This window comes from Macaca thibetana, chromosome 18 (genome assembly GCF_024542745.1).
Source record: "Macaca thibetana thibetana isolate TM-01 chromosome 18, ASM2454274v1, whole genome shotgun sequence".
Taxonomy (NCBI): domain Eukaryota; kingdom Metazoa; phylum Chordata; class Mammalia; order Primates; family Cercopithecidae; genus Macaca; species Macaca thibetana.
Genome location: NC_065595.1, coordinates 68,451,611 through 68,478,612, shown reverse-complemented (window position 1 = coordinate 68,478,612; position 27,002 = coordinate 68,451,611). Strand labels below are relative to the sequence as shown.

At 34.1% G+C, this 27,002-nt stretch overlaps 1 protein-coding gene across 12 annotated transcripts in view; it reads right to left on the bottom strand.

Moving 5' to 3' along the window:
* ANKRD12 (ankyrin repeat domain 12) overlaps positions 1-27,002 on the bottom strand; it is a 135,357-nt gene that overhangs the window by 47,857 nt on the left and 60,498 nt on the right. For 5 of the 12 annotated variants that reach the window (XR_007721087.1, XM_050767337.1, XM_050767336.1 and 2 more), the window contains exons 4-8: positions 25,338-25,406; positions 21,097-21,243; positions 18,124-18,324; positions 13,069-13,211; positions 7,944-8,091 (exon numbers count right to left, since the gene is read on the bottom strand). Coding sequence is in view for 10 of the 12 variants with exons in the window: in XM_050767337.1 (XP_050623294.1) it covers positions 7,944-8,091; positions 13,069-13,211; positions 18,124-18,324; positions 21,097-21,243; positions 25,338-25,406 (708 nt within the window). In the remaining 2 variants the exon portion in view is untranslated. Of the gene's footprint in view, positions 1-7,943; positions 8,092-13,068; positions 13,212-18,123; positions 18,325-21,096; positions 21,244-25,337; positions 25,407-27,002 lie in introns of those variants that run through there. The other 7 variants (XM_050767343.1, XM_050767342.1, XM_050767341.1 and 4 more) reach the window with 4 other exon arrangements.

The window sequence follows — 27,002 nt, the reverse complement described above, 5'->3', positions numbered from 1 at the left end:
CTCCCTAACTCATTCTACAAAACCAGCATCACCCTGATTCCAAAACCAGACAAGGACACACCAAAGAAAGAAAACTATAGGCCAACATCCCTGATGGGCCAACATCCCTGATGAACAAATGTAAAAATCCTCAACAAAATATTAGCAAACTGAATCCAATGGCACATCAAAAAGATAATACAACATGATCAAATGGAATTTATATCAGGGATGCAAGGATGGTTCAAAATATGCAAGTCAATAAACATCATACATCACATAAACAGAATGAAGGGCAAAAACCATATGATAATTTCAACACAAGCAGAAAACACATTTGACTAACAACTGATAATCAAATTCAGTAACGTTGCAGGATACAAAGTCAAAATACAAAAATCAGTAGCATTTTTATACACCAATAATGAAACAGCTGAAAAAGAAATCAAGAAGGCAATCTCATTTACAATAGCTATCAAAACAAAACAAAACAGAAATAACTTTAACCAAGGAGGTGAAAGTTCTCTACAAGAAAAACTACAAAATGCTGATGAAAGAAACTGAAGCAGACACAAACAAATGGAAAAACCTCCCATGCTCATGGATCCGAAGAATTAATGTCATTACAATGACCAGGCTGCCCAAAGCAGTCTACAGACTCAATGTAATCCCTATCAAAGTATCAATGTCACTTTTCACAGAAATAGAAAAAACAATCCATAAACATGTATGGAAACAAAAAAGAGCCTGAAAAGCCAAAGCAATCCTGAGCATACAGAACAAAGCTGGAGGCATCACTTCAAAATATATTACAGGGACTGAGAGAGCACAGCATTAGTATAAAAATAGACACAGAGACCAATGAAACAGAATAAAGAACCCAGAAATAAATCTGCATATTTACAGCCAAATGATCTTTGATAAAGCCACCAACAACATACAATGAGGGAAGCACACTCTCTTCAATAAATAGTGTTGGGAAGACTGGATAACCACATGCAGAAGAATGAAACTGGATTCCTATTTCTCACCACATATAAAAGTCAACTCAAAATGAATTAAAGACTTAAATGTGAGACTCAAAATTATAAAACTAGTAGAAGAAAGCACATGGACAACTCTTTAGGACATTGGTCTAGGCAAAGATTTTAGAGCTAAGACCTCAAATGCACAGGAAACAAAAACAAAAGTAGGCAAACGGGGCTATCAAACTAAAAAGCTTCTCCATAACAAAAAGAATCAAGAGGGTGAAGAGACCTCTCGAATGGGAGAAAATATTTGCAAATTACTCATCTGACAACGGACTAATATCCAGAATATACAAGAAATTCAAGTATCTCAACAGTAAAGAAAACTCCAAATAACACCATTAAAAAATGGGCAAAGGACTTGAAGACATTTCTCAAAAAAGATATACAAATGGCTAATATATGAAAAAATTCTCGACCTCACTAATCATCAGGGAAAGGCATCAAAATCACAATGAGATAGCATCTCACCCCAGTTAGAATGGCTATTATCACAAAGACAAAAAATAACAGTTACTGGCGAGGGTGTGGAGAAAAGGGAACCTCTTTTACACAGTCAGTGGGAATGTAAATTAGTACAACTGCTATGGAAAACAGTTTGGAGAGTTCTCAGAAAACGAAAAATAGAATACAATCCAGCAATCCCACTACCAAGTATCTATCCAAAAGAAAGGAAATCAGTACATCAAAGGGATACCCGCACTTACACGTTTATCGCAGCACTGTTCCCGACAGCAAAGGTAAGGAATCAACCTAAATGCCCATCAATGGATGAATGGATAAAGAAAATGTGGTGCATATATACACTAGGAAGGAAACCAGTCACACAAAGGAATGAAATAATGTCATTTGCGGCAACATGGATGTCATTTGCGGCAACATGGATGGAGTTAGTGAAGTAAGTCAGGCACAGAAAGACAAATACAGCATGTTCTCTCACTCTTATGTGGAAGCTAAGAAACTTAAGCTCATGGACATAGAGACTAGAATGACAGATACCAGAGAATGGGAAGGGGATTGGTGGTGGAGAGTGGGGAAGCAGTGGATGTGGATACAAACATAGGGTTAGATGAAATAAGTTCTAATGTTTGATAGCAGATTAATGTGACTATACTTAGTAACAATATTATGTATATTTCAAAGTAACTAGAAGAGATGACTTGAAATGATACCAACACATAAAAATAACACTTAAGGTGATGGATACCCCAATTACCCTCCCCTGATCATTACACATTCTTTGCATGTAACAAACTCACATGTACCCCATAAATATGCAAATTATTATATAGCGATAAAAGGGGGAAATCATCATTATAAACTCATGGGTTACAACATATTTGATGGGTTTCAAACCATGGCAATTTACACTGTTCTTGAAGCTCACACTGTCCCATCTTTGGTCAACACAAAACTGCTCCAAATTGTCTCCTAATACCTTTCGGTAAGATCTTATATTAGTCTTTGATAGCTTCCCTGAAACCTGCAATTTTAAGATATTCCAAGCTCAGATATTTCCTGCCCCAGACCTGGAATCATCTTCTAAGAAATCTTGGTTTTCTTTTTGTAGAAAACATTTTTAGATCATAATCTGGGAGGTAGGAATGATAATTGCTATTTTAGTCATTCCTTTTAGTTATTTGTATATATATTTAATTTTATTCAGAAATAATTTCACACTCACAAAAACTTAGAGAAATAAAAATACTGAATACTATATATCTGTAACCCAGATTTATCCAGTTAATGTTTTACCTCCTTGCTTTATAACTTGTTTTCTTTCTAGATATATATGTATATATATTACATATCTTCTTCTGAAGTATATGAGTGTAAATTAAATGCATCATGGCCCTAAACCATATATACTTTAGTACTTTCCTAAGTACTAAAGGAATGTCTTCAACTTATTATATAAGTCCTAAGACACAAGAATATTCTCTTCTGTCAGCACAGTAGTCAACTTCATAAATTTACACTGATATGACACCAATCTACTGTATATTTCCTTGTTAAATGATCTAATAATGTTCGTTATAATCATTTTTCCCCTCCAGTACAGGATCCAGTCTAGGAGCAGGTACTGCCTTTAATTACCATCTCAGGAGATAATTTGGCATATTTCTACTGCCTTTATTGGTCTCTTATGATAACTGCCATTTCTTAATCTTTCATTACATAAAACTGGCTTTATTTTTTTTAAAAAAGAGCACTTCTCATGATGATGCATTCTCAGCTGTAATACTAATAAAGTGATGTTATATCCCTCTTAGGTATCCCATCTGGAGGCAGATATGGGCATATCTCCTTCCTTTGATGATGTACATAGAGATCACACAGTCTAGGTGCTGCTGGATTTCTCTACTATATAATCATTGGTCTATTTTTCCTCTACCCACCCTTTCTGATTTGAAAAGCGTATGTAAAAATCTACCTCCCAAGTTTATCAGCAATTAGTCATTACTGTCTAATCATGTTTACCATGATGGGTATAAAATGATCAGTGGAAGGGGCAGGAACTGACCAGGAAGGGGCATCAAGGAACTTTCAGGAGTGATGGAATTTTTTTTTTTTTTTTTTTGAGATGGAGCATCGCTCTTTTTGCCCAGGCTGGAGTGTAATGGTGCGAACTCAGCTTACTGCAACTTCTCCCTCCCAGGTTTAAGTGATTTTCCTGCCTCAGCCTCCTGAGTAACTGGGACTACAGGCACGCACCACCACACCTGGCTAAATTTTTGTATTTTTAGTACAGATGGGCTTTCACCATGTTGCCCAGGCTGGTCTTGAACTCCTGGCCTCAGGTGATCCACCCACCTCAGGCTCTGAAAGTGCTGGGATTACAGGCGTGAGCCACCGTGCCCGGCCTTGGAAACAGTCTGCATCTTGATGGTGTTGGATTATACAGGTGGAGGCATTTCAAAAACTCATATGTACATTATATTTAAGAATTATATCATGAATATTGCAAAAAAATTTAAACTCTAGTTAATGAAATGCACGCTTAAGTACTTAGGAATGTCTTCAACTTATTACAAAATGTATCAAAAAATAATATGGATTGATGGATAGCTATGTGATAGTGTAATAAAGGAAACAGAGCAAAAGGTTAACAACTGTTAAATGTAGTTAGTGGGTACAGGATGCTCATTATACAATTCTTGAGCTTTGCTACATGTTTGAATATTTTCGTAATAACATATGGGGATTTTTAAAAAAGTACTGTAAGTGGTTATGTTATAAAAAGCACAAATTTTAAGTGGGTAATCTGGGATAAATTTTCCTATGGCATCATATTTGGATTTCAAAAGTACTGAGTATCTAAGGTTGTGGACAGAGAAGTTAAGATGGAAAATCATTCGTGGCTAAAAGGTGGTTCTGGTGTTGATGAAAACATTGATTTCAAAATATGTGAACAGTTTTTACAAAATCATTTCAGGACAGAGTAGGGGGAAAATTAGTATTTCTACATTAATACATATGTTATCTCAAATGTATATATTTGAATACTTTTTTTTAAAGATAGTCAGGCTCTGTCAACCAGGCTGCAGTGCAGTGGCACGACCTCAGCTCCTTGCAACCTCCACCTCCTGAGCTCAAGCCATTCTCCCACCTCAGCCTCCTGAGTAGCTGGTACTACAGACACACGCCACCAGGCCTGGCTAATTTTTGTATTTTTTGTAGAGATGGGGTTTCACCCTGTTGCCCAGGATGGTCTTGAACTCCTGGGCTCAAGTGATCTGTCCGCCTCGACTTCCCATAAGTGCTGGGATTACAGGCATAAACCACCATACCTGGCCAAATAAATACTTTAAATAGATGACTATTTTATCCCTATATTGTTTATTTATTCAAATAGTTCACAAGCCTTTTGTGTTTTTAAAATCTTTATTTCCATCTGTTGTCTCTTAATTACTAAAGAGGTGTTCTTTTTTTTTTTTTTGGAGGCAGGAGCTTGCTCTAATGCCCAGGCTAGTCTCAAACTCCTGGGTTCAGCTCCTGGAATAGCTGGAATTGCAGGCACATGCCACCATGCCTAGCCCACAAGACTTTTTAATTTTTTAATTCTTACTGGAGGAAAATGTAGATTATCTTTTATTTTGGTATATACAGTATATAGAAGAAACTTAACTATATCATTAGAAAAATTTACAAACACAATGACTACACAAGATACATAAACTTTAAAAATTATTTCTCTGCCCATTTTGGGGCATTTAAGTCATTCTAACTTTTTATTACAAGCACTAATATGTTAACAGCTTTACACACATATATAGTCAGCACTTCTGGTTATATCTTTGCAGCACTTCTGGTTGTATCTTTTTGAATTTTTCACACTTATTAACAAACTGTTTTCCAGAAAGCACTCTCAACAACAGTGTATGATGCCAACTTCACTCCAAGCTCACCAACATCCGAATACTATTTTTTTTAAATCTTTACCAATTTTATAGGGCAGTTTTATTCAAGCACTTCTGTATGTTAAAATTACTGTGTTAAACTGAAGACTGTTCTGCAGTTTTCTAGTCTCAAAGTATCAGGATTTTGCTGGCTTAAAAAAAAGCTGCAGCTGTTTCTACTTTTATTCCATTAGACCATTTAACAGTATGGCAACCTGAGTTTGCCTACACCTACCCCTCTCTCTGCCTTCCAATCTTTCTCCCTTCATATCCCTCTTTCTGTCTGTGTTACTGTCTGCTCTGTGTTGATCATTTTTAAATCTTTTTGGTAACATCTATATACAGTATTCTGTTAAAGTCTGAAAAAACATTTTATACTTTTGTGGTTCTATCCATTTTCTTACTCATCAGTGACGTTTATGAATTTCTACTCATTTTTCCTTAACTAGACTTCCTAGATGTTCTAGTTAATCTTGTCAGAAAAGCAACTCCTGGTTTCATTCTGCTGTATCGTCTAGAAATATTAGGACATTTGTTTCTTTATATAATACTTACAAAATTTGTTTTCCAGTCATTTAATTGTGCTCTTTATTATCTTGCTTTTCTCTGTGGATCTGCTTTTACTTCCTCCTCTTGATTTCTTAAGTTCATTTATTTTCATTCTTACCAAGTTTAATGAAGGTAACTATGAACTTTCAGCGAACACAGAACAACTCTGGTCTCATCACATAAGTACTAATGGTTATGTATACAATATCTATAACTGAGACTTTCTACTTAATAAGAAACTGCATGTGCTGGAAAAAAAAAAAAAAAACTTAGATTCTAGATTCCAACTAGTATTCTGTTTCTGGTCAATTTTATCTTGTATTTCTAACAACTTTTGCTTTATATATTTTGACAGTGTTATCTAGTGCTTAAGGCAGTACACTTTTCTTATTTTTTTTCCCCAAACAAAAGCTACATTCAATTAAGAAGGCAACAATACATTTTTATCTTTGCTTTGTTCATATGCTTCTATTATCACAAAATTATCTTTTGTCATGCGCTATTTTCTGACTTTAATTCTTTGTCTAACGTCAATACTGAAATTCTTACTTTGTCTTCAAAAGCATTTTTTATTTTTATTTTTTTTTGTATTTTTCGTAGAGATGGGGTAAAAAACAATTAGCTGGGCATGGTGGCATGCCCCTGTAGTCCCAGCTACTCGGGGTAGGCTGAGGCAGGAGAATGGCATGAACCGGGGAGGCGGAGCATGCAGTGAGCCAAGATCACGCCACTGCATTCCAGCCTGGGCAACAGAGCGAGACTCCGTCTCAAAAAAAAAAAAAAAAAGAGATGGGGTTTCACCATGTGATCTGTCCGGGTTGGCCTCCCAAAGTGCTGGGATTACAGGCATAAGCCACCACACCCAGCCCTGAGTTTACTATACTTTTATCATCACCTCTCAAACGTTGTTGTTGGTTTTAATTTTATACTTAAATTTCAGATAATTAAGTTTTTTCATTTTTCCCTTTTCAAGTATGATGATATTTACATTCAATTTGACAATATTTACCACAGTTATTTAAACATCTTGTTTGTAATCAGTGCTCACTGCCAAAAGTTTTTATTCCGTGACTTCATTTTTTTTTGTTTATAATTTGGCATCATCTCAATCAGTTGGAGTATATTTACAATTTTTGTTCAACAAGTAAAACGTTATATTCAGAAAGTGCATTCTTTCAATTGCCTTTCCATGTGAAAGATAATTTAACTATATTACATGAAAATAAAGGGTAGAACTTTCTGCCTCAAAACTATAAATGATCCACTGCCTTCTGGCAATGGCTGACATTAAATGAGTAAAGTATGGTTTTTACTCCTTCATGCGTAATATAAAAGTAACATTACCTAATTGTTTATAGGAATTATTTAAGACTTTATGAGGAAACAGCCATTTGTAAGACTGATGAAACTCTTTTTCATTGAATTTTGCCTGAAATATGGTAAACCCCTTCTATATAAAGACGACTTTCAACACAGTAAAGGTTTTTTTGTTATCTTCGAAACAAAAATTGTGTTTAAAAAAAAATTGTCCTTCCCTGCAACAATGATCAGAATTCAACCATCTAAATCACAAAAGTAAAACCATAGAGATGACTCGTTAACACCAGGACACCAGAAAAAGACATGAAGTGTTTAGTTAGTAGCTCTGTAATTTATAACAGAATGAAAAGAAGTCAGAGTAGCAGTGGTGGCAGCTATGCATGGGGAGAGGTTCTGCAGCAGGCTTAAAAGTAATAATGAGTACTTCAGCACTTTATAGAAAACAGAAATGGGGCAATGGCATTATGACTCCATTCACACAGGGTGTATGTAGTAAACACCTAGGTTACTAACTTCATCATTCTTAGCTAGTTAGCTGAGTATGATTCTAGCTGGCCAGCAATATTCTAAGGTATGCAAACATTTTGTATATTATAAATGAATCCAGAATGTTCTATCAAATATCATGTTAAATGAACGAGATGAATGTAGATTATCGGAAACAAACCTGTGTAACTTTCATCATCATCAGATAAAGGCACCTCTCTCTTTAGTAGCAACTCCAACTCCTCTGTTTCTGCTACATCCACTGGACGCTCCCCATGTTTATTAGCTTGAAATGGATTTCCACCATGACGAAGTAACAGCTTTACTATCTGCAACAATAAAAAACAAGACGACTTAGTCCCTTCACAGACTGTATCACTGCACCCATTCTCTTGATAATACTCGTAGTATCCTTCTGAGTGTTATCTCATTTACTCTGAATCCATTCCTCACCATCTACTCTAAATTGTTATTCTCTTCAAGATCCATTTTCACTGACACTCCCCTATCAGATGACCTCAACTACTACAAAAAAATTTCCTCCTTAAAATTTAAACTGGGTTACTTTAGCAATTAATCTCATCATTTTTTCATCCTGTTCCATCATAAAGTCAAATATTTATTGAGAACTTGTAATAACTACATTTCCGAGTTCTGCTAATAAACCAATGAACAAAAATAACAAGTTCCCTGGCCTCTTGAAATGTGTATCCTAGAAAAAGTTTCAAAGAAGTATTTCCCTTCTGCTTTAGGCTAATATCACTGTCAATGCTCTTTAATCTTACTCTATTTCTCGTAGCCCAGGAACTGTAAGTATCATGAACTCCAAAGCTTAAACTTCAAGACCCTTCACTTTCATGGGTCCTTACAGGAGGATGCTCTATCTAATTTTGTAGTCATCACTTTGAAAGGACCTCTCTCCTTCTCTAACAAATTACATAAGCTTCAAGTTCCACATAACCAGGATCTGCCCTGTTAGTTATTACTTGTTTTTTCTACATATCCTCTTCCTTTCATAGTTTTAACCTCTTTTTGGTTGGCTCCTTTTTAGAAGCCCATCTTTCCACAGTTCATATTTCTTGCAACTTAAAAAATAATGGCATTAAAGAAATGAATCATGGACAAAACAAGGAAACTTTGTTGAAACCTATATCCTCTTCCCCTAGCTAACCTTTCTTCTTCACTGTCAATCTCCTGAAAAGACATCTGCCCTTGCAGCTGTTACTTGTTGGCCCTTCACTCTTTCACCTACAACTCTGCTACCATCAATCTTATGGAATGGCTCTTTTAAGACCTGAAAAGATCTAAACCAATGATGGTTTCCCTATGATGCTGTCCTTGATATACTTTCTCACGTTCTAATATATATATCATCTCTTTGGAGAACTTATCCACTCTGAATGTGATGACAATTATGAGATCCACCCATTCATTCTCTTGTCTGTTTTCTCTCTCAGCTCTCTTGAGCTCCAAACCCAAACATTCAAATATTCACGGGATACATCCAACTGATTGTATTTTGATACAAAAGCATAAAACCAACAGGATCTGAATGGAGTTCACTAAACTTGTACTATTATCTTTTATCTATTTCCATTCTCAATAACTGCCACCAAAATTTACCCAGTCACTGAAGCCTTGAAGCCAGAATTTGGGAGTCATCATTAATTCTTTTTCACTCATACTCTACATCAAAGAGGTAGCCAGGTGTTATTGATTCTGCCTCCTTACCATCTCTTCTTGTTTTGATATTTTGTGTATTTCCATTAACACTGGTGTGTTCTATCATACATATAAATTCAAGTCTCTATTCTATCATACATAAACCCATACTACAATTCATTTACACATTTCTCCCCTTGAACTATAAGTTTCATATAAAATCAAGTCTCTATTCATCTCTGCATTCCGAGGACATAACTATGGTGTTTTCTGGTACTTAGAAAATATCACACCTTTAAAAATACTTAAATGAATAACATGAAACAGATGAATATTGACTGCATTTACCATCAAAGGAATAATTTAAAACAAGATGCTGAAATCAGAAATTTGTAACGAATTAAGAATGATTCACAATGAATAAAGAAAAAAAATTTCAAGATTACTGCAGAAAATGTGAAATGTAATAATGTGTAGAGAAAACAAATTACTCATACCAACTGTAACTGTTTAATTTTTATCAAATTACACATGCTTATGATTTTAAAAGATCAACTAGGTTTCCAAATCTGCTGGTGAAGAACAATTGTCCCTGATACTTATCTCCATATTCCAGTCATCTACCAGGGTGAGAGAGGTGCAATTACTGGGCTGTTAAAGATTGGGGAGAGGATGCGAAAGCTAAAAAAAACCTTTATCTAATAGCTGTTTCCAGTCATATCTTAAGAAGCACTTCCAGAGGTCATTGGTGCTACCAATTCCTAAGCTTTTTTTTTTTTTTTTCTTTCTAGGATTCTGTGTTGTAATGGCTTTGGTTTCAATTTTCTTGTCTCTTTTAAATCAGAGGTGGGCAAATTATGACCTACGGGCCAATCTGGTCTGCCAGTTAAGAATAGTTTTTATATTTTTAAAGGACCGTTGAAGGAGAAGAGTTGGAGACGGACGAGGTGAAGGAGGGAGTATGTGGCCTGCAAAGCCTAAAATATTTACTATTTGGCCCTTTATTGAAAAAAATTGTCAAACCCTGTTCTACATCAGTAACTGCTCATTTCTCCAATTTCCATCTTCCAAAATATTTGTTTCTTCTGTTCTTTGCCCTTGTGGGTCTACGTCCTTTGAAACTTCCCCTTACTGTCATTTTAGGGATTTGAGAAAGTAACTGAAAAAAAAATCTTCTAGTCATTATAAATAATACTGCAGTGGATATCTTTGAGTTGAAATTTTTCCAATTTTAGGCTGATTTCCTTAGACTACAGCCCTAGATTGAGAAAACAGAATAAAGAATTTTGATATTGCTGAAAACTTTCTATCCCCATCAGGAATACATCAATAAATACTTATTACATGACTATGAAGAATCAGGTACAGCTGGTTCATTCATGTTACAAACACCCTAAATCAAATAATCAAGATTTTACAGATCATCCTCAAATGCAAGTAATTGTTCTTAAAGTTGCTTAAAACGTTAACAGTCAACAATTAGAAGTAGGTAAAAATGATGACAAAAGAAGACAGGTATCTAAAATAGAACTAGAAATAAGGCTAGTATTAAAATGTGTATTATGGTGAGGTGCGGTGGCTGACACCCATAATCCCAACACTTTGGAAGCCTGAGGCAGGAGGACCGCTTGAGCTGATGAGTTCAAGACCAGCCTGAACAACATAGGGTCTCCACAAAAAAAATTTAAAAATTAACCTAGCATGGTGGTGCATGCCTGTACTCCAGCTACTTGGGAAGCTAAAGCAGGAGGATCACTTGAGCCCAGGAGGTTGAGGCTGCAGTAATCTGTGACTGCACCACTATACTCTAGTGTGGGTGACACAGCAAGATGCTGTCTCCAAAAAAAAAAAAAAAAAAAAAAAAAAAAAAGGGTTTTAGGAATTACTACACATTTACAAACAGCAAGTCAAAAATTGGGTTCTTAGTAAGCTATGTCAATCCTCTCTATAATAATTTAGACCTGGCTACAGAACTGTTATGTTTCTGCTTTTCCCATCTTAAAAACGCTTTATGGATGGCTGAAGTTGTCATGACTACTACTGAAAGAAAGAAATCTAATTATTTGGGAGCGGCTCAAAAATACACATTATGGATATACAAAAATGAATTTTTCATGACTCTCCTTCTTCTTCCTAAGGCACAAGTAAAAGGAACAAGGAGAAAATAGCTCTCAATAGCTCTTGAATGGTGACTCCTACTATCCTAGGCATGCTGGTAGGAGGAAAAGCCAAGGTCCCTCCCTCTGGGAAGAGACTGGAAATAGTGTGAGTCCTTGTAAGTACATGAGCTCAAAAGGTCAGCTTCTGGAAATATCTGCAGCTATGTGCATATTTAGAAACTTGTGTTCACAGAAACCATGTCTTAGTCACAGGCACAATTCTTTAAAATTACACTTTGAAATCGGGAAACCTTTATTATCATATTCAAAGGAAAATCATTCATTCCTGGTAAACTATTTTTTAAAAGGGCAATATTTAAAATATCAAAGCCAGAAAATAAGTCATTTTCCAATAAATTCAGAGGAAAGAGCAACGTACCCTACATGTTGTCGGACCTGATGGATTAAGTTTTTGTCATTCTGCCTATCCTCAGTTACCCATTCATCTACCTATCCATCTGTCTACAAGTGCATCCATGATGGATTTACTGAACATTTCTAGGTGACAAGCAGTTCCAGAGTAAATAACAGAAAACAACACAAAATGCCAGCATGTACGGTAGTATTTACAGTCTAGTGCCAGAAACATGACATTAGACAAGAATACCACTAAAAAATAAGGTAGTAAATGCTATGACATACGTTTGTACAAATCGCCAAAGAAGCACAGAGAAAAGAGTAGACCACTGGTAAGCAAGAATCAGTTTAGAAAAATTATTTATAGGCTACATTTTTCTTCATTCAAAATAAGAGTTCTTTACTAAGAAACATGGAAAAATGCCTTATAACAATGTAATTGAGAAAAATAGCATTTTTAACTTCTGAATTTTAGGTGTATTTGACTGCACCCATAAAGGCAACTTTTAAATCTTTTACCCCTGATATTTCTAGACCATCTTAAATTTCAATGTGCATTTACATGTAGTGTCTTTTTTTTCCTTCGAAGTATCAATTTTAGATAGGTATTATTTATCATATAATTTAAAGATGAGGAAATGGAAGTTCCAAGGAGGGAAGTAACCTGCTCAAGATTACAGAGTTAGTAAACTGGCCAGGCCAGAACTGCACTTGTATCTATCTTTACTCCAAATTCTATTTTTGTCTCAAATAAAGTAAAATGCCTTTCAAAAGATAGGCAATTCAACACTGTACAATTTTTACTATATATAATATAGTAAAATAAAGTATATATATACCCTTTAATACATCCAATTGTCTTATAAAAGAATGCCTTGAAATGAAAGTTTTGCCAAATTATTTAATCAACTATCAAATTAAATGGGTTTTATGAAAAGAAAATGCTAAATCTAAACTATGAACTAATAGTTAGAAAGTAGAAAAAAGGGAAAACAAAATATAGATGAGTTGATCAAGCAATGAGTGGAATATGACACAGATCATATGACTAAGAAGTAAATGAAATTACTTTGGGTTAAATTTGTATTTTGAAAATGTGTATTATTGATTTTTTTCTATTATACTTACATCTCTGTGCCCACTACTAGCAGAATCATGGAGTGGAGTGTCATCATCTAATCCTTGTGTGTTAACATCTGCTCCAGCTGCTATAAGTATCTTAGCAACATCATAATATCCAACATTGCAAGCTTCATGCAGTGGTGTCCAACCTAAAGTTAGATTATTAATTTAACATGATTCACTTGCGCTACTTCAAAATAAATGCTTTTCATATACATACCTATGTGTGACACATCAATTCTAAAATTGCACATCGTGCAAAAGAAAAAAGAAGTGATAAAGAAGCTACTAAAAATAAATATCTAAGAACAATACCAATTTACTGAAGGTTCATTCAAGATAATATTACAGTTGACCCCTTGAACAAGGTGAAGGTTAGGGGTGTTAACCCCCATGCAGTCAAAAATCCACATATAATTTTTGACTTCCCAAAATTTAACTACTAATAACTGACTGTTAATTGGAAGCCTTACCAGTAACATGAACAGTTTGACTAACACATATTTTGTATATATATTAAATATTGTACTGTTACAATAAAGCAAGAGAAAAATTATTATTTAACAAAATCGTAAGAAAAATCTATTACTAAGTAGAAGCAGATCATCAAAAAGGTCATCTTCATCATCTTCACGGTGAGCAGGCCGAGGAGAAGGGAGAAGAGGGGTTGGTGTTGCTGTCTCAGAGGTGGCAGAGGGAGAAGACATAAAAGTAAAGGTGGGAGAGGCAGGCACATTTGGTGTAACTTTACAAAAATACACTGTAATTTGTGTCTGACGTTTTTGCTTTTTCATTTCTCTAAAAATGTTTTAACACAGTACCACCGTCCTTCTTCCACTGTTTGCTTTGGTTTCAGTGCCTGGATCATACAAGCGCTCATGTTTTTAAAAAAAAAACAAACTCAAAGCAACTTTAAATTATTGGAAACCTCTAAGGTCAATCTGTTTACTGGCAGGGCTTCTTCTGTCTTCTTCCTCATCACCTGAAACTGGTTCAGAACCACTCAGCTCCATCAAGTCACCTATTAATACCTCTGATGTGCTATCTACTAGCTCCTCAATTTCTCCAAGATCCATATTTTGAAACTTCACCCCCTATCACCTTTTTTGCCATATCCACAATCTCTTTCATGATTTCCTTGACTGGTCCTGTGGTAAATCCTGCAACGTCATGTTCAACATCTGGACACAGTTTCCTCCAGGAGGAGAGAGCTTTCACAGCTTTTTCTTTAACAACGATGGCATCTTCAACGGTGTAATCCCTTCCAGACTTGCATGACATTCTATCGGAGTTCTCTTCTACAGCGTTGTGTAATGAGCCTTAAAGTGCCTTATGACCCTCTAATTAGAGGCTGGTTTAGAAACACTGTGTTTGTAACCCACTTCAATGCCTTTGGTGTTGAATTCATAGGGTTCCAGGAGGCCAGAGGACACTAAAAGACAGCCTCCTTCCCAGCAAAGTACTTCCTGACTTCGGGAAGAAATTAATGACATCAATCCAGAAAAGAGTTCTCATTGTCCAGGCCTTCTTGTTATATAACCAAAAGACTGGCAGCTGGGTTTATCTTTTCCCTTCAGGGTTCAGGGGGCAGTCCTGACCATAAACCCAGCTGTATTTACATAAAACAGGAGAGTTAGCTAATCCCTTCCTGCCCTAAATCTTGGTGCTTCTCTTCCTAATAAATGTCCTTTGTGGATTTTTCTTTTTCCCAGAATACAGTACTTTTGTCCACATTAAAAAACTGTTCAGGCAGATATCCTTTCTCCTCACTGATTTTCTTAATGGTATCTGGGAATTCATCTGCTGCTTATCAATGGACAGAAGCCACTTCGCCTGTTATCTGGGCATTTTTTTTAAAACTAAACTTGCTCTAAAATTATTAAACCATCTTTGCTGGCATTAAATTCCCCAGCTTTAGATCCTTCACCTTCCTTAAAATTGTTGTATAAGATAACTTCACGTTTTCTTCAATCTAACTTATAGGTACACTTTTTTTTGTTTTTGTTTTTTTTAGCAATCTTGCATCCACATAAAAGCTGCATGAGACAAAAGAATGTTTTACAAAAAAGTGCAAGGTTTTCAAACCCACTAGCATAGATGCAGCAATAGCTTCACAAATTTCCTTTCCTTTTTTCCACTGGTCCTTATGCTGGATTCATTTATCTTCAAATGGCAGGTAACCACAGCTGTAGACCTCAATGTATTATTACCAAGTACATTATCAAGCAATTCACTTTTTTCTTTTAATGTCTTAACTTTTCTGTTTCTTAGGAGCACTTCTGTTATCACTAGGAGTACTTAAAATGGGCCCCTGGCGTTATTCAAGGCTTACGGTATCCTACTAAACACGATGAAAAACATGCAAGAATCAGATGTTTCACTGTGGCATGCAACTTACTAGAGAGATGAACTGCTTATGTGGAGATGATTTGTGTCAGTCACATGGTGTTTTAAGCAGATAGTCCCAACATTTGAGCTCACCACAATGGCAACAGGAGGTAGCTATGCAATTATTACAAGAGTACAATATGTACTATGGTAAATTTTATGTAGTTATGATTTAATACTGTATCTTTATGTCAGCTTACATTTCTCCTGACTCTGAATGGTGCTATGTATAGCCTATGTTTGTATGCATATGTTTTAACTTTTTAGAACAGATTTGTTTATATTTTACGGTAGTAAGTGATAGAATAGTATCTAGGTATCTTTTATGCACTTATAATGTATTTAATTTTTTCCTATTTTCAACATTTCTAGGCTATGCAGTTCATCTGAGTTTTTCCAAATTGTTCCAAATCTCAAAAAAATTTTCCAACATAATTACTGAAAAAAATCCACATATAAGTAGACTTACATAGTTTCAAGGGTCAATAGTATTTCCACTGTGCTAAATTATTTGACAAAAGTATTAAATATTTAAGCTTCCAATAAATATAAGCTTGATATATTTTCAATAATTTAAACTATGAAAAAGAATATTAAAGGGGTGAAATATTAATAAGCTTGATTAGTGTCTTTCAGTAAACAAAACTCCTAATATCTTAAGGGCTTTATTCTGTTGATACAATGTTTTCTGGACTTAATACTTATTTTAACTAAAATAAACTTAATTACTTTTGTAATTAAAAAGTTACATGTTCACAAAAGATTAGATAAAAATACAAAGAAAAAAAAACTGTCCATAATCTTACCACCCAGATATAATAATTTCAAGAATCCAACATAATATCTACTAGCTCTCCCACATATTTATAAAACTTAGAAGAGTAACAACCTGCTTCCTCTACTTACTAAAGTGAAAATAATTACCTATGTCATTATACCTTCCTACAACATAGTATTGTACTAATCAAATACACCATAATTTCCTTCAACGAGTTCCTATTACTAAGGGTACAGATTATTGCTAGTTTTTAATTAGAAACAATGCTGTAACAAGTATCATTACAACTAAACCTTCATGTTCATCCATGATTAACTATTTAAAATAAACCCTTGGAAGTGGAATTGTCAGATGAAAGAAATATTTTTTTAGGTTTTTGATAAATAATGTCAAGTTTTCCTCTAGAATAAATGCCATGCATTTTAAGTCTCATTATTTAAGGTAGATACTGTATATCCCACTCACACCAAATAAAGACCTAAATTCCAGGTGTATTATAATAGGGCTACATGTAAAAACAAAACAGAAACAAAATTTGAAAAAAACAGAAAATATAGGAATAGTTTTATGATACAGAGAAAGAGAAGGCCTTCTTAAATAAAATACCAAACCAAGAACCCATAAAGGTCAATTGATATGATACATAAAAGATGAAAACTTTAGTACAATAAACACTGTAATGACAGTGTATTCAATCTAAGCCACAGACTGTGAAAATCTTTACATATTTGATAGAGAAAATCTAGACTAAATAAAGGCTCTTGTAGGTTAAAAACAGTACTAAACCAAAAGAAAATGAGCAAAGGAGTGGACCCAACAATTCACAAAATACACATAAATTCAAAATAAACATAAGAAATGTTTACCATCACTACTGATCATGAAAATCCAAATTAAGATTTTTCATTCATCAGATTGTTAACAATCAAAAGTTGATAATATCCAGTTTTAGTGAAGCTATGCGGAAAACGGCTCTTTCATATACTCTTGATGGTAGTATGAACTGATACAGAATTTTTGGGGGGACAATTTCCACTATTTCAGAAATTTAAAACATGTATCTCTTTTGATTTAGCAATTTCACTTCTACTGAAATACTCCATAACTATACACAAAGATGTTTCTATATAGGTATTTACTACAGTGTTGCCTTTGGAACGCTATACCAGAAAATATTATGCAGCTATTAAAAATTAATGAAGGCCTACCTATATATACTGACCGAAATATCTGTAAGACATTAAGGCAGACTGATAAAGATGCAATAATTTCATTTTAAAAAGTTGATATGTAAGTAAATACTTTATATATATATAAAATAAAAATGAACTGAATGAGTAACCTCCTAGGTGTTAACAATAGTTCTATGGAAGAGAAAGAACCTGTGTGGGAGGCAGGGTAAGGTTGTGCAGTATGTGAAGTTAAAGAAAATTTTTGTATTGTTCTCTACATACTTTTACTGTTGAATTATTTACAGTAAGAATGTACTGGTATGCTACTTGAATACTGAAAATGAAAGTAACACCACACTCTTACAGTCCTCATGGTTCAAGCTAATAAATGTTCTTAAAATACTTGTGAATGAATCAACTACTTTGAAAACATATAACTCAATCTCATCTAGGGCAAAACCTAACATGGATAGACAACGATACAGCAAGTAATACGTCAACTAAAGTATAAGTTTAGTATGTAAAAATATGAGTAAATTATTGACATGGAATTGCAGTAGAGATCAGGGGTTTTACGTGCAAACCTCAAAAGTTTTGTAATAAAGAATATTTTTAGAACGCTTTCATTTCAGCTAAAGGAATAAAAGAATATGGATTAAATTGTAATCAGGATCCGTTTAAATGTTAGTGCCTCAATAGTAGGTATTGAACTACTAGTCTTACCTGCAAAATCTTTCACATTCACATTTGCCCCTAAACTTATTAATTCTTTAACTTGTTTCACATCTCCTCGAATAGCAGCCATGTGTAAAGGAGTTTCACCACGTTCATTTCTTTTATTAACTTTATCTTTCTGTCGAGATGAAGAACTAGGAGTTTTCTTTTGGGCAGGTGTTGTTTGTGACGGATGATTTGGTGTGGAATCTGTAAGAAAGAAGAAAGTTAGCAGAAGTTCTAGGCTAAATATTTTGTATACTTACTTAAAGGTTTTTATTGGTAATATGCTAATCTCCTGAAACACAAGGAACACCTTCTCCCCCTAACAACCTAAACGTTAACTTGGATGATACGTTAGTGACCCAAATACACAGAGATCTTCCCTTAGGGCTATCATATATCATGAGCCAATTAAAAAAAATGTTTTGTCAATTCATAAAATTGGTTTAAAATGATAAAGTATCAAATATGTACTCTAAAATGTTTGCTTAATGATGTGATGAACTACAAAATATTTTTCCTAGGTATGTCATGCTATTATTCTAAGACCTACAGGAAGTGAAATTGAAGGCTGGAGTCCACACCTCTGACTCAGACAAAGCATTGGAGTTCTGTTCTTATATTATGTGTAAATCAAGGTCATGATGATTATACTATGAAAATGAAAGAGAAAAGTTACAAAAAAATAAGGGCAGTCTGGAAAAGGGCCTTTAAAAACTGTACTTTGCCTTCTCATATTTTGATATTTGTTCTAGTTTCTATATTTAAAATAAGCTAAATTAGATGATGCCCAAAGTCTCCCCTCCAATTTCAAAACTACAAAAAAAAACAAAAACCGGTTTCTTAATTAAGGATTCAAGACATACATACAGTGTTAATTAATTCTGAACATTTACAACTATCTAAAAGAAACTGCTCTAAGAGAAAAGAAATCTATGGAAAAGAACTTTTTACCAGTTTAAAACCTAACATGATTAGAGCTCTAAGGCAATACCATCCTTTCCTCAATAAAAAAAAAAAAAAGTGTTAAGGTTCACCTTTTAGACTTTTTTTTTTTTTTTTTTTTAGATGAAGTCTCGCTCTGTTGCCCAGGCTGGAGTGAGGTGGTTTGATCTCGGTTCACTGCAACCTCCGCCTCCCGGGTTCAAGAAATGAAATTCTCCCACCTCAGCCTCCCGAGTGGCTGGGATTACAGGCGTGTGCCACCATGCCCAGCTGACTTCTGTCTCTTTTAGTAGAGACAGGGTTTCACCATGTTGGCCAGGCTGGTCTCAAACTCCTGGCCTCAAGAGATCCGCCTGCCTCAGCCTCCCAAAGTGCTGGGATTACAGGTGTGAGCCACCATGCCCAGCCCTACCTTTTGGATTTTAAAGTACATTGTCTCAGTAACAGTTTCCTACATAAGTTTTTCTAGAAATTTACACTCCTTAAGAGAAGGGCCTTATCTATCTTACTCATCACTGCTTAGAAGACTTTTTACATACCACAGTGGTATTCAAGAAATATTTGATGAATGAATAAATTTTAATATAATCCTTATAGTCAAATTATTTGTCAAGAGAATTTGCTTGCTGAATTTCTTAAAATCTAAAGACGTATCTAATGAATAAAACAACCATAAACTCCGAGTGTATCTGTATGATGGCAAACATCTTGATATTTCAAGTTTTCTATTTTAATTCTATACATATTAATACAGAGAGTTGACTAAGAATCACCCTTAAAAGGACCAACTGCAGAACAGTATTATAGCATACTCCTATTTATACTAAAAAAAATTAAAAAAAAAAAACCCATAACAAAAGATACATATTTGTATGTTTATGCCTAGGAAAGCCACACAAATAAAGATAAGGAACTGTTAACAGTGGTCACCTCTTGAGGGGAGGTGACTGGAGATGAAAGACTTTTACTTTTTATCTGTTGGTCTTTTAATTTATTCTAAGAAGGACAAAGGTTCACGTTATTTTAAAAAATCAGTTTTAACAAATGTCTTTCCATTTAACTATTAAATCAGACTTAAAGTCAAAGTCAAAATTTTACAGAAACAAAGTTTTTACATGGTAAAATGTCTTTAATTTGGTCACAGACTTTCCCACATTGGAGGTGGAAAAGGTAGGAGTAACCACAACGTACTCTATTTTTAAAAGCAGGAAGCCCTAAAACGTTTTTTTAGCGGTGACAGATATTAGACACACTTATGCTTTGAAATTATAATACTCAGAAACTCTTAAGAATTTAACCATGTCATCCCATTTTTTAAAAAGGGCAATACAGGAAAAACTCACTGAAAAAAAATATCTTTTTCAGTACATTTCAGCATGATCTGTTATGTAACCCAGAGTCTTACATAAAATTGCTTTGAATTCAGGGCCAACAGAAATTTTCTCCAGACAAAAGTGATTTATTTTCTTGAATCAGTCAATGAGAACTATGTAACTCAAAATTTTTCCTCTGTACTTTTAGCTGCCAGGATGTGAATAGTAATAACTGTCTCAGGCCAGCTGTCTGGATTTTATCTACCTTTTTAGCTCCCTTTTATAAATTAGCATGCTGTTTGGTTTGTTCCCTTTTTGTTTTTGTCCTGCTGGTAAGTCATCATCAATTATCTTTGGAGCACACAGTATATAAACAAACATACATACATGTGGCACAACACCTTAATTGGAAATGTGACATAAAATATGAAATAAACATAATATACTGCTGACATTTTTCCTTATAAAAGAATTCAGATCTTAATAAAATATGGCTTACACACAGTGTGAAGAGCCCTACTCTCGTATAGCTTCTACTTTAGCAGAGGATACAGATGATAAACTGTCACACAAATAATCATAAAATTACCACTGACTTACGAGTAATTCTGATTAAATCCAAGAAAGAATCAAAATTGAAAGCAGTTAAAATAATTGTTAAGACTACAATTGTGTGAGGAAAACTAAGGATACACATTAACTCAATGATGGTAGGTATCACCTGGACTGTTGTCTCTTGCTGTCATCTGCATAAGAAGTGCCATCTGTTTTCGCTCAGAGAGTGGATAACCAAAAAGAATGCTAACTGGTGTGGATTTCTTATTTCCAGCTTCCTTTTTTGTTTTCTTCTTTTCTGGACCTTCTTTCTCTGGAATTATTAACACATATGTAAGAATTTGAAACAAATCCAAGTACTCAAAAGCAAGGGTAAGATGATCTTTTTGATAGATGCTGTACATATATATGACAAATGTGTACAATATATGAACTAGTACTAGCCAGACAAAAGCACAATGGGTTTTATATTATATAAACAATTTTCTTCCTGACTGCTTTGAAAAACATAGATTCTTAATTCTATTGTTTTCAGAAAATTAGTAATACTTGGAAATTTATTACTAGTAAAATTTTACCTTAATGACTTATTCTAGTAAAATTTAATTCCTTGATTAACAGTGCAGACATTCTTTAGTATTGCATCTTTGAAACCTCTTTTATTCAATTTTATTCATAATCGCTGATAAGCCTATATAGCAATGCTCCTTCAAATTACTTCCTTAATTCCAGCAATGATTCATACAATCTTCCAACGAGCTAAATATTTAAGACAAGTCTTATCACACAGAATAACTACTGAAAAAAAGTACCACATCATTTTATTCCAGTCACAGGATAGCTGAACATGAAATAGTCAAAGCCAAGAATGTGCAAATTAAAGATTCTGTGTGGCTATGGGTTAACAGATCTTGCAAAGATCCAAAAATTTTCAAGGATCTTTTCAAAGAGATCTGACCCATCATCAAGTTAGCTCTCAGATTTAACTATCTGGAAAACCCATTAGCAATGCAGCCTGCATTCCCCATTAAGTGTCAGCACATTCAGACTGAACTGAATTCTATAAGTAAGAGATACAGATGTTTGTCTTCTCTGTAAGACTCCTTTGGGAGTTAAGGCAGGTGCTCTGTGCAACCAAATGCAAAGGTCTGGCTATTACCTGTCCAGGCATCTATTTCTTGGGAAACCCTATACAAATATCTGGAATTTATTGATCCAGGATTGAGGGTACCTGCAAAGGGGAGCTGCAAAAATAAATAAGTAAACTAAAGAATATTTAAAAATAGCAAAAATGGGAGAAGGAAAGGCTTAGCAGTCAAAACAGTGTCTTTTTTCAAGCATATATGAAGAGCAGCTAAAAAACTCTAAAAGAAAAGCATGTTTTAATCTAGCAAGTTTAAAAAAACGAATTAAAACCTGATATTATTAGCAGGCATAAGAAATTAAAGTAATAATTCTTCCAGTGTGCCACTTAATCAGGATACTGTCACCTTTATGGCTGAGAAAAATCAGAGGTCCTAATTTTAAAAACTCTGCTGCCCACAAATCTTTCAAAATTAGACATTTCCTAAAAAGTCCATTTTCTTGAATATTTGATTTTGCATAAAAACAAAATTTCAAGACTTATTTAAATCGACTTTATTTTTTCCAGTATAATCTTTTTTCATATTTATTTCATTATCATAAATGATCCAATTGAGTATAAATCCAATTTTAGCACAGTACTTTTCCTAACTTACACTGTATTATAAAGCCCTAAACAGATCTTTGGAGAAGCCAATTTTTTTCCTGAAGCATATATGGATTTTTTCTCTTAATTTTCTGCATATCCTGGTTCTCTAGTATTTAATAAGGAACCACAACCATTCTTGTTTTAATGGTTTTCCATTTGAATAACAAATCTTTACCTATAATGAATGTATTTCTCTCCTAAAATAAATATATTTAACTTTATGAAAATTTTATAGAAAATAGAAAAGATGTTTCAAAGACAAGAAATAAAATCTAGTAATAAGAGGAAACAAAAAATACTTAGCATCTATCCTCAAAATGTTTTCTAAATATTGGGGAAAATTTCGTATTTTTGTTTGTAAAACGAGTGCCTTTTTTTTTTTGACTGCATTTTAACACAAGGTTTAAAAAAGCCAGTCTAACGTGATAAAAGTAATATATATCCAGGCAACAGTAAAAAGATACTTATAAATGCATCATTAGAATGCCATGCTGCCAAATATTTAAAGATGCAATTATTTTGGAAAGAAACAAATTGTATACATTCCAAATATTTAAAACAAAAATTCGAATCAGATGCTAACATCCAATATAAACTCTATTTTCTTTGAGTTACGATAGTCATATGTCTGAGTTCATATTCTGCATGAGACAGGAAAGTAAGAAAACAGCAGCCGGTGTAAGACAGCTAGGAGAGAGACAACTATACTGTTTGTCAAAACTGTGTTAGACTAGTATGTTCCAAAGTATGCGTTTTCAAGTTTAAAGCAGTCAACAAGACTATCTGGGATTTGTCCTAGAAATAATTTGTTTCCTCTGATCCATCGTAAGTAACAAATGATAATATACTATATATCTTATAAAGAGTTACCTACTTCTCTTATCAGGAAGGTGATTCAGTAATACTTAAAAACAGAGCTATTTCTCAAGATTCAGTACCTGAAAAATGTATTTATTTGCCCTAATAGACAAGAACTTTAAAGTTTAAATGCTAAGTATACTGACAAATGTGCTCATTTAGCACAGTCTACTATAAACTTCCATTCAGACAGCCTAGGGATTTTTTTAAGAAAATATACATGAGATTCAGTTAAGACTATTCAAAGCAAACAGAGAAATGGACTTTTCAGCGCTCCAACATTCTTTCAAGGTTTAGAGGATCTTCAGATATACAAAGATGTTCCAGTTTTATAATGCTGAAAATTAATGCTTTCTTTTCAGGTCTTGTCAGAATAAATAGAAAGCTCAATGTCATCACATCCCAATTAAGTATTAAGTACCTATTATGGAGAAGAGACAAAATTGTTTTTCTTAGGGAACTCGGTTCATAAACCTATTAGTGTCTCAGAAATTAAAGAATATAACATCTTCCCACAAAGCAGTCACTATAAGAATCAAACAATGGAATCACAACTCAAAGATGAACATAATTAAATCAATCCTGTTTGCAATGTGCATACTTCAATTCTGAAAAAAAAATTGCCATTACTCTCTGGTTCTAAAATATCTACATGAATCTTTTAATTGAATGTCTGCATCTTTTGATTTCCAGCAATGATACTCAGATTTTGGATGGCTTCATATACATACAGCTCTTTCAGGGGCACTTTGGTGCTTAGAAGTCACCTTTTAGAAAAGCATGCATAATTCCACAGTAACTGACTGTAAATATGTGCCACCCCCCTCAATTTTGGTAACCAGGCACTACTGATTTATCAGCTCAATTAAAACTTTCAGGATAATTTGAAGAATAATTATTTGGTTCTTCCACTGCCCCTACCCAACCCCACAAATGTATAAAATAAATAAAAATTGTATAAAAACAGGTTTACTTTAGTTTTTATAGCTAAATGTCATATGCTGAAAACTAGACACTTAGACACCCCGGGACTAAAAAAATTAACATTTTTATTTAAATTCAGAGATAACAAAGTTAGTCAATTTAAAAAAAGATAATCAAAAAACATTTAACTAATTAGCTTTCACATACTAGAAAACACATTTACTCTTTAAGAGGACACAATACTTGTATATTCTCTTGTATTCTATCTGGAGCAATTATGGATCAGTAACATATAATAACAGGTGCCACAGCTTAACAGAGAGGTTGCAACACAGTTAGTGGTAACGCCATTTCTCTAGGTAACCTGGTATTTTAATTTAGTTATAGTTAAATTTAACCTAGGCAACAAAGTCAATAAAGGCTAATGAGTTCAATGGAAAAAAATTGTATTAAACGTGTTTTTTAAAAAACATCACATGACTAAAGGGTAAGATGACACTGTCTACTGAAATCAGTACACTTGGTATACCTTGTGAAGGGTATACAACAAAACACTTGGGTATCTTCCCATAGGAGTCACTGCACTACGCAATACCAGGGGTTGACTTTCACACTGTTTTCTACATGAATGGTGTTCCCCACATCGTGCTGTAAAAAATCAGAGTGGAGGTATATAGCAGTCCTACTACAAGGTTCACACAGCTTGTGTTGGATATGATACACTGAGTACCTCAGAGCAAAAATGGGAAAATGTGGTGTCACCCATGTAGTTCATTTATTTAACCAAAAATATCTATATACTGGTTTGAAAATAAGTTACTTATAGTACAATAATTAATTGTAAATGTGACAGAAACCACTGGCTAAACAGGAGCACCTGATAATCTAATTACCTGAGTATGTCCTGTAAGAAGATATAAGTCTCTCCCCCCAATTTTCACTTGTATGTCCTGGATCTGAATCTACAGAATGAGAAGAGACAGGAGAAGAGAAAAAAGCACACGGAGGGAAATGCAGAATTCAACAAACCAACATTTTTCAAAAGACCACCAGTTAATAAGCTGTCATTGTTTTGCCAAAAGATTATTTTTAAAGTAAAGCCAAAATTATATTTAAAACACAGGTTTGATCAACACCTAATATTTTAAATTCTTCAACAAAAATATCTTAAAGTTGGGAAATTCAATCATGCAGTTTCAATAACAGGTATTACTGATGTCATATATTAAAACATACTATCTTTTTTGAGGCTATGTATTTTTTCAACCTCTGAATAACAGTAAAAGCGCCAGTACTTTATCACTGGTTTTCTGTTTAGAACTTGTCTTACGCTTTTTGTTCTGTGAGTGCCAAAACTACTCTGGAGATAGTAGAACACTCTGGACTGCACTATCATCCTACACCACAGACCTTTCCACAAATTATATACACTTCAAATGGTATAAATTACTACAGTGATTACTACTGAAGACCGCCTGGAAAGAAAGTAACCTAAATCAAAACAAAGTTTATCAGTTAAGAATATGGAATTCTGGCTGGGCGCAGTGGCTCACACCTGTAATCCCAGCACTTCAGGAGGCCAAGGTGGGTGGATTACCTGAGGTCAGGAGTTCAAGACGAGTCTGGCCAACATGGTGAAACCCCATCTCTACTAAAAATACAAAAATTAGCCAGGTGTGGTGGCGCATGCCTGTAATCCCAGCTACTTGGAGGCTGAGGCAGGAGAATCGCTTGAACCCGGGAGGCAGGGATTGTGGTGAGCTGAGATCGTGCCACTGCACTCCAGCCTGGGTGACAGAGTGAGGAGACTCCGTATCAAAAAAAAAAAAAAAAAAAAAAAAAAAATATATATATATATATATATATATATATGGAATTCTGCCTAACAATTCATGACAGAGAAATATGAATATGGAGAACTGACTTTGGTAATATGGCCAGAGCAGATATTTTTACTTATAAATATATTTTGACTTACAAATGCCATTTCAACTCACAATATTATTGTGATCTTCATATCCTTAATTGACAAACTTTTTCCCAGGATCACTGTTACACAGTATTCATGATTTCAGTTAGGTATAAGTAACCAAGTGTTCAAAAAAAAAAAAAACAACTTAAGAGAACAAATAAACCCTAAGCATCGTATTTGAAAATTTTACAGATAACCCTAAAAGTTTAGTGATGAGAAAGTTCACTCAACTGAAAGAGGAATCATCAATAACATTTAGACCAACTCTAAACAGGTAAATGGGCTGAATGGTAAAACTTTCAATGACCACATATTTCAAAATGGAATACATTAAGTTAGCAACTAAAAAATTTCATGAAAAATAGTATTTGACAAAGACAAGCAAAAAAATTTAAATAACCACCACAGATTGCAAAGCAAACCAGCAACCATTAAATTGTGCCAATAGGATTAAATGAATTGTTGAAAGCAGATATTATTTTAATAGATTAAACCACAGTGAATAAACTAACCTTTCAATTATATTAATGTAGTTTAACAGTTTATCCAAATCTTCCTTTGGAAGTAAGCAACCACTCTGACCCCA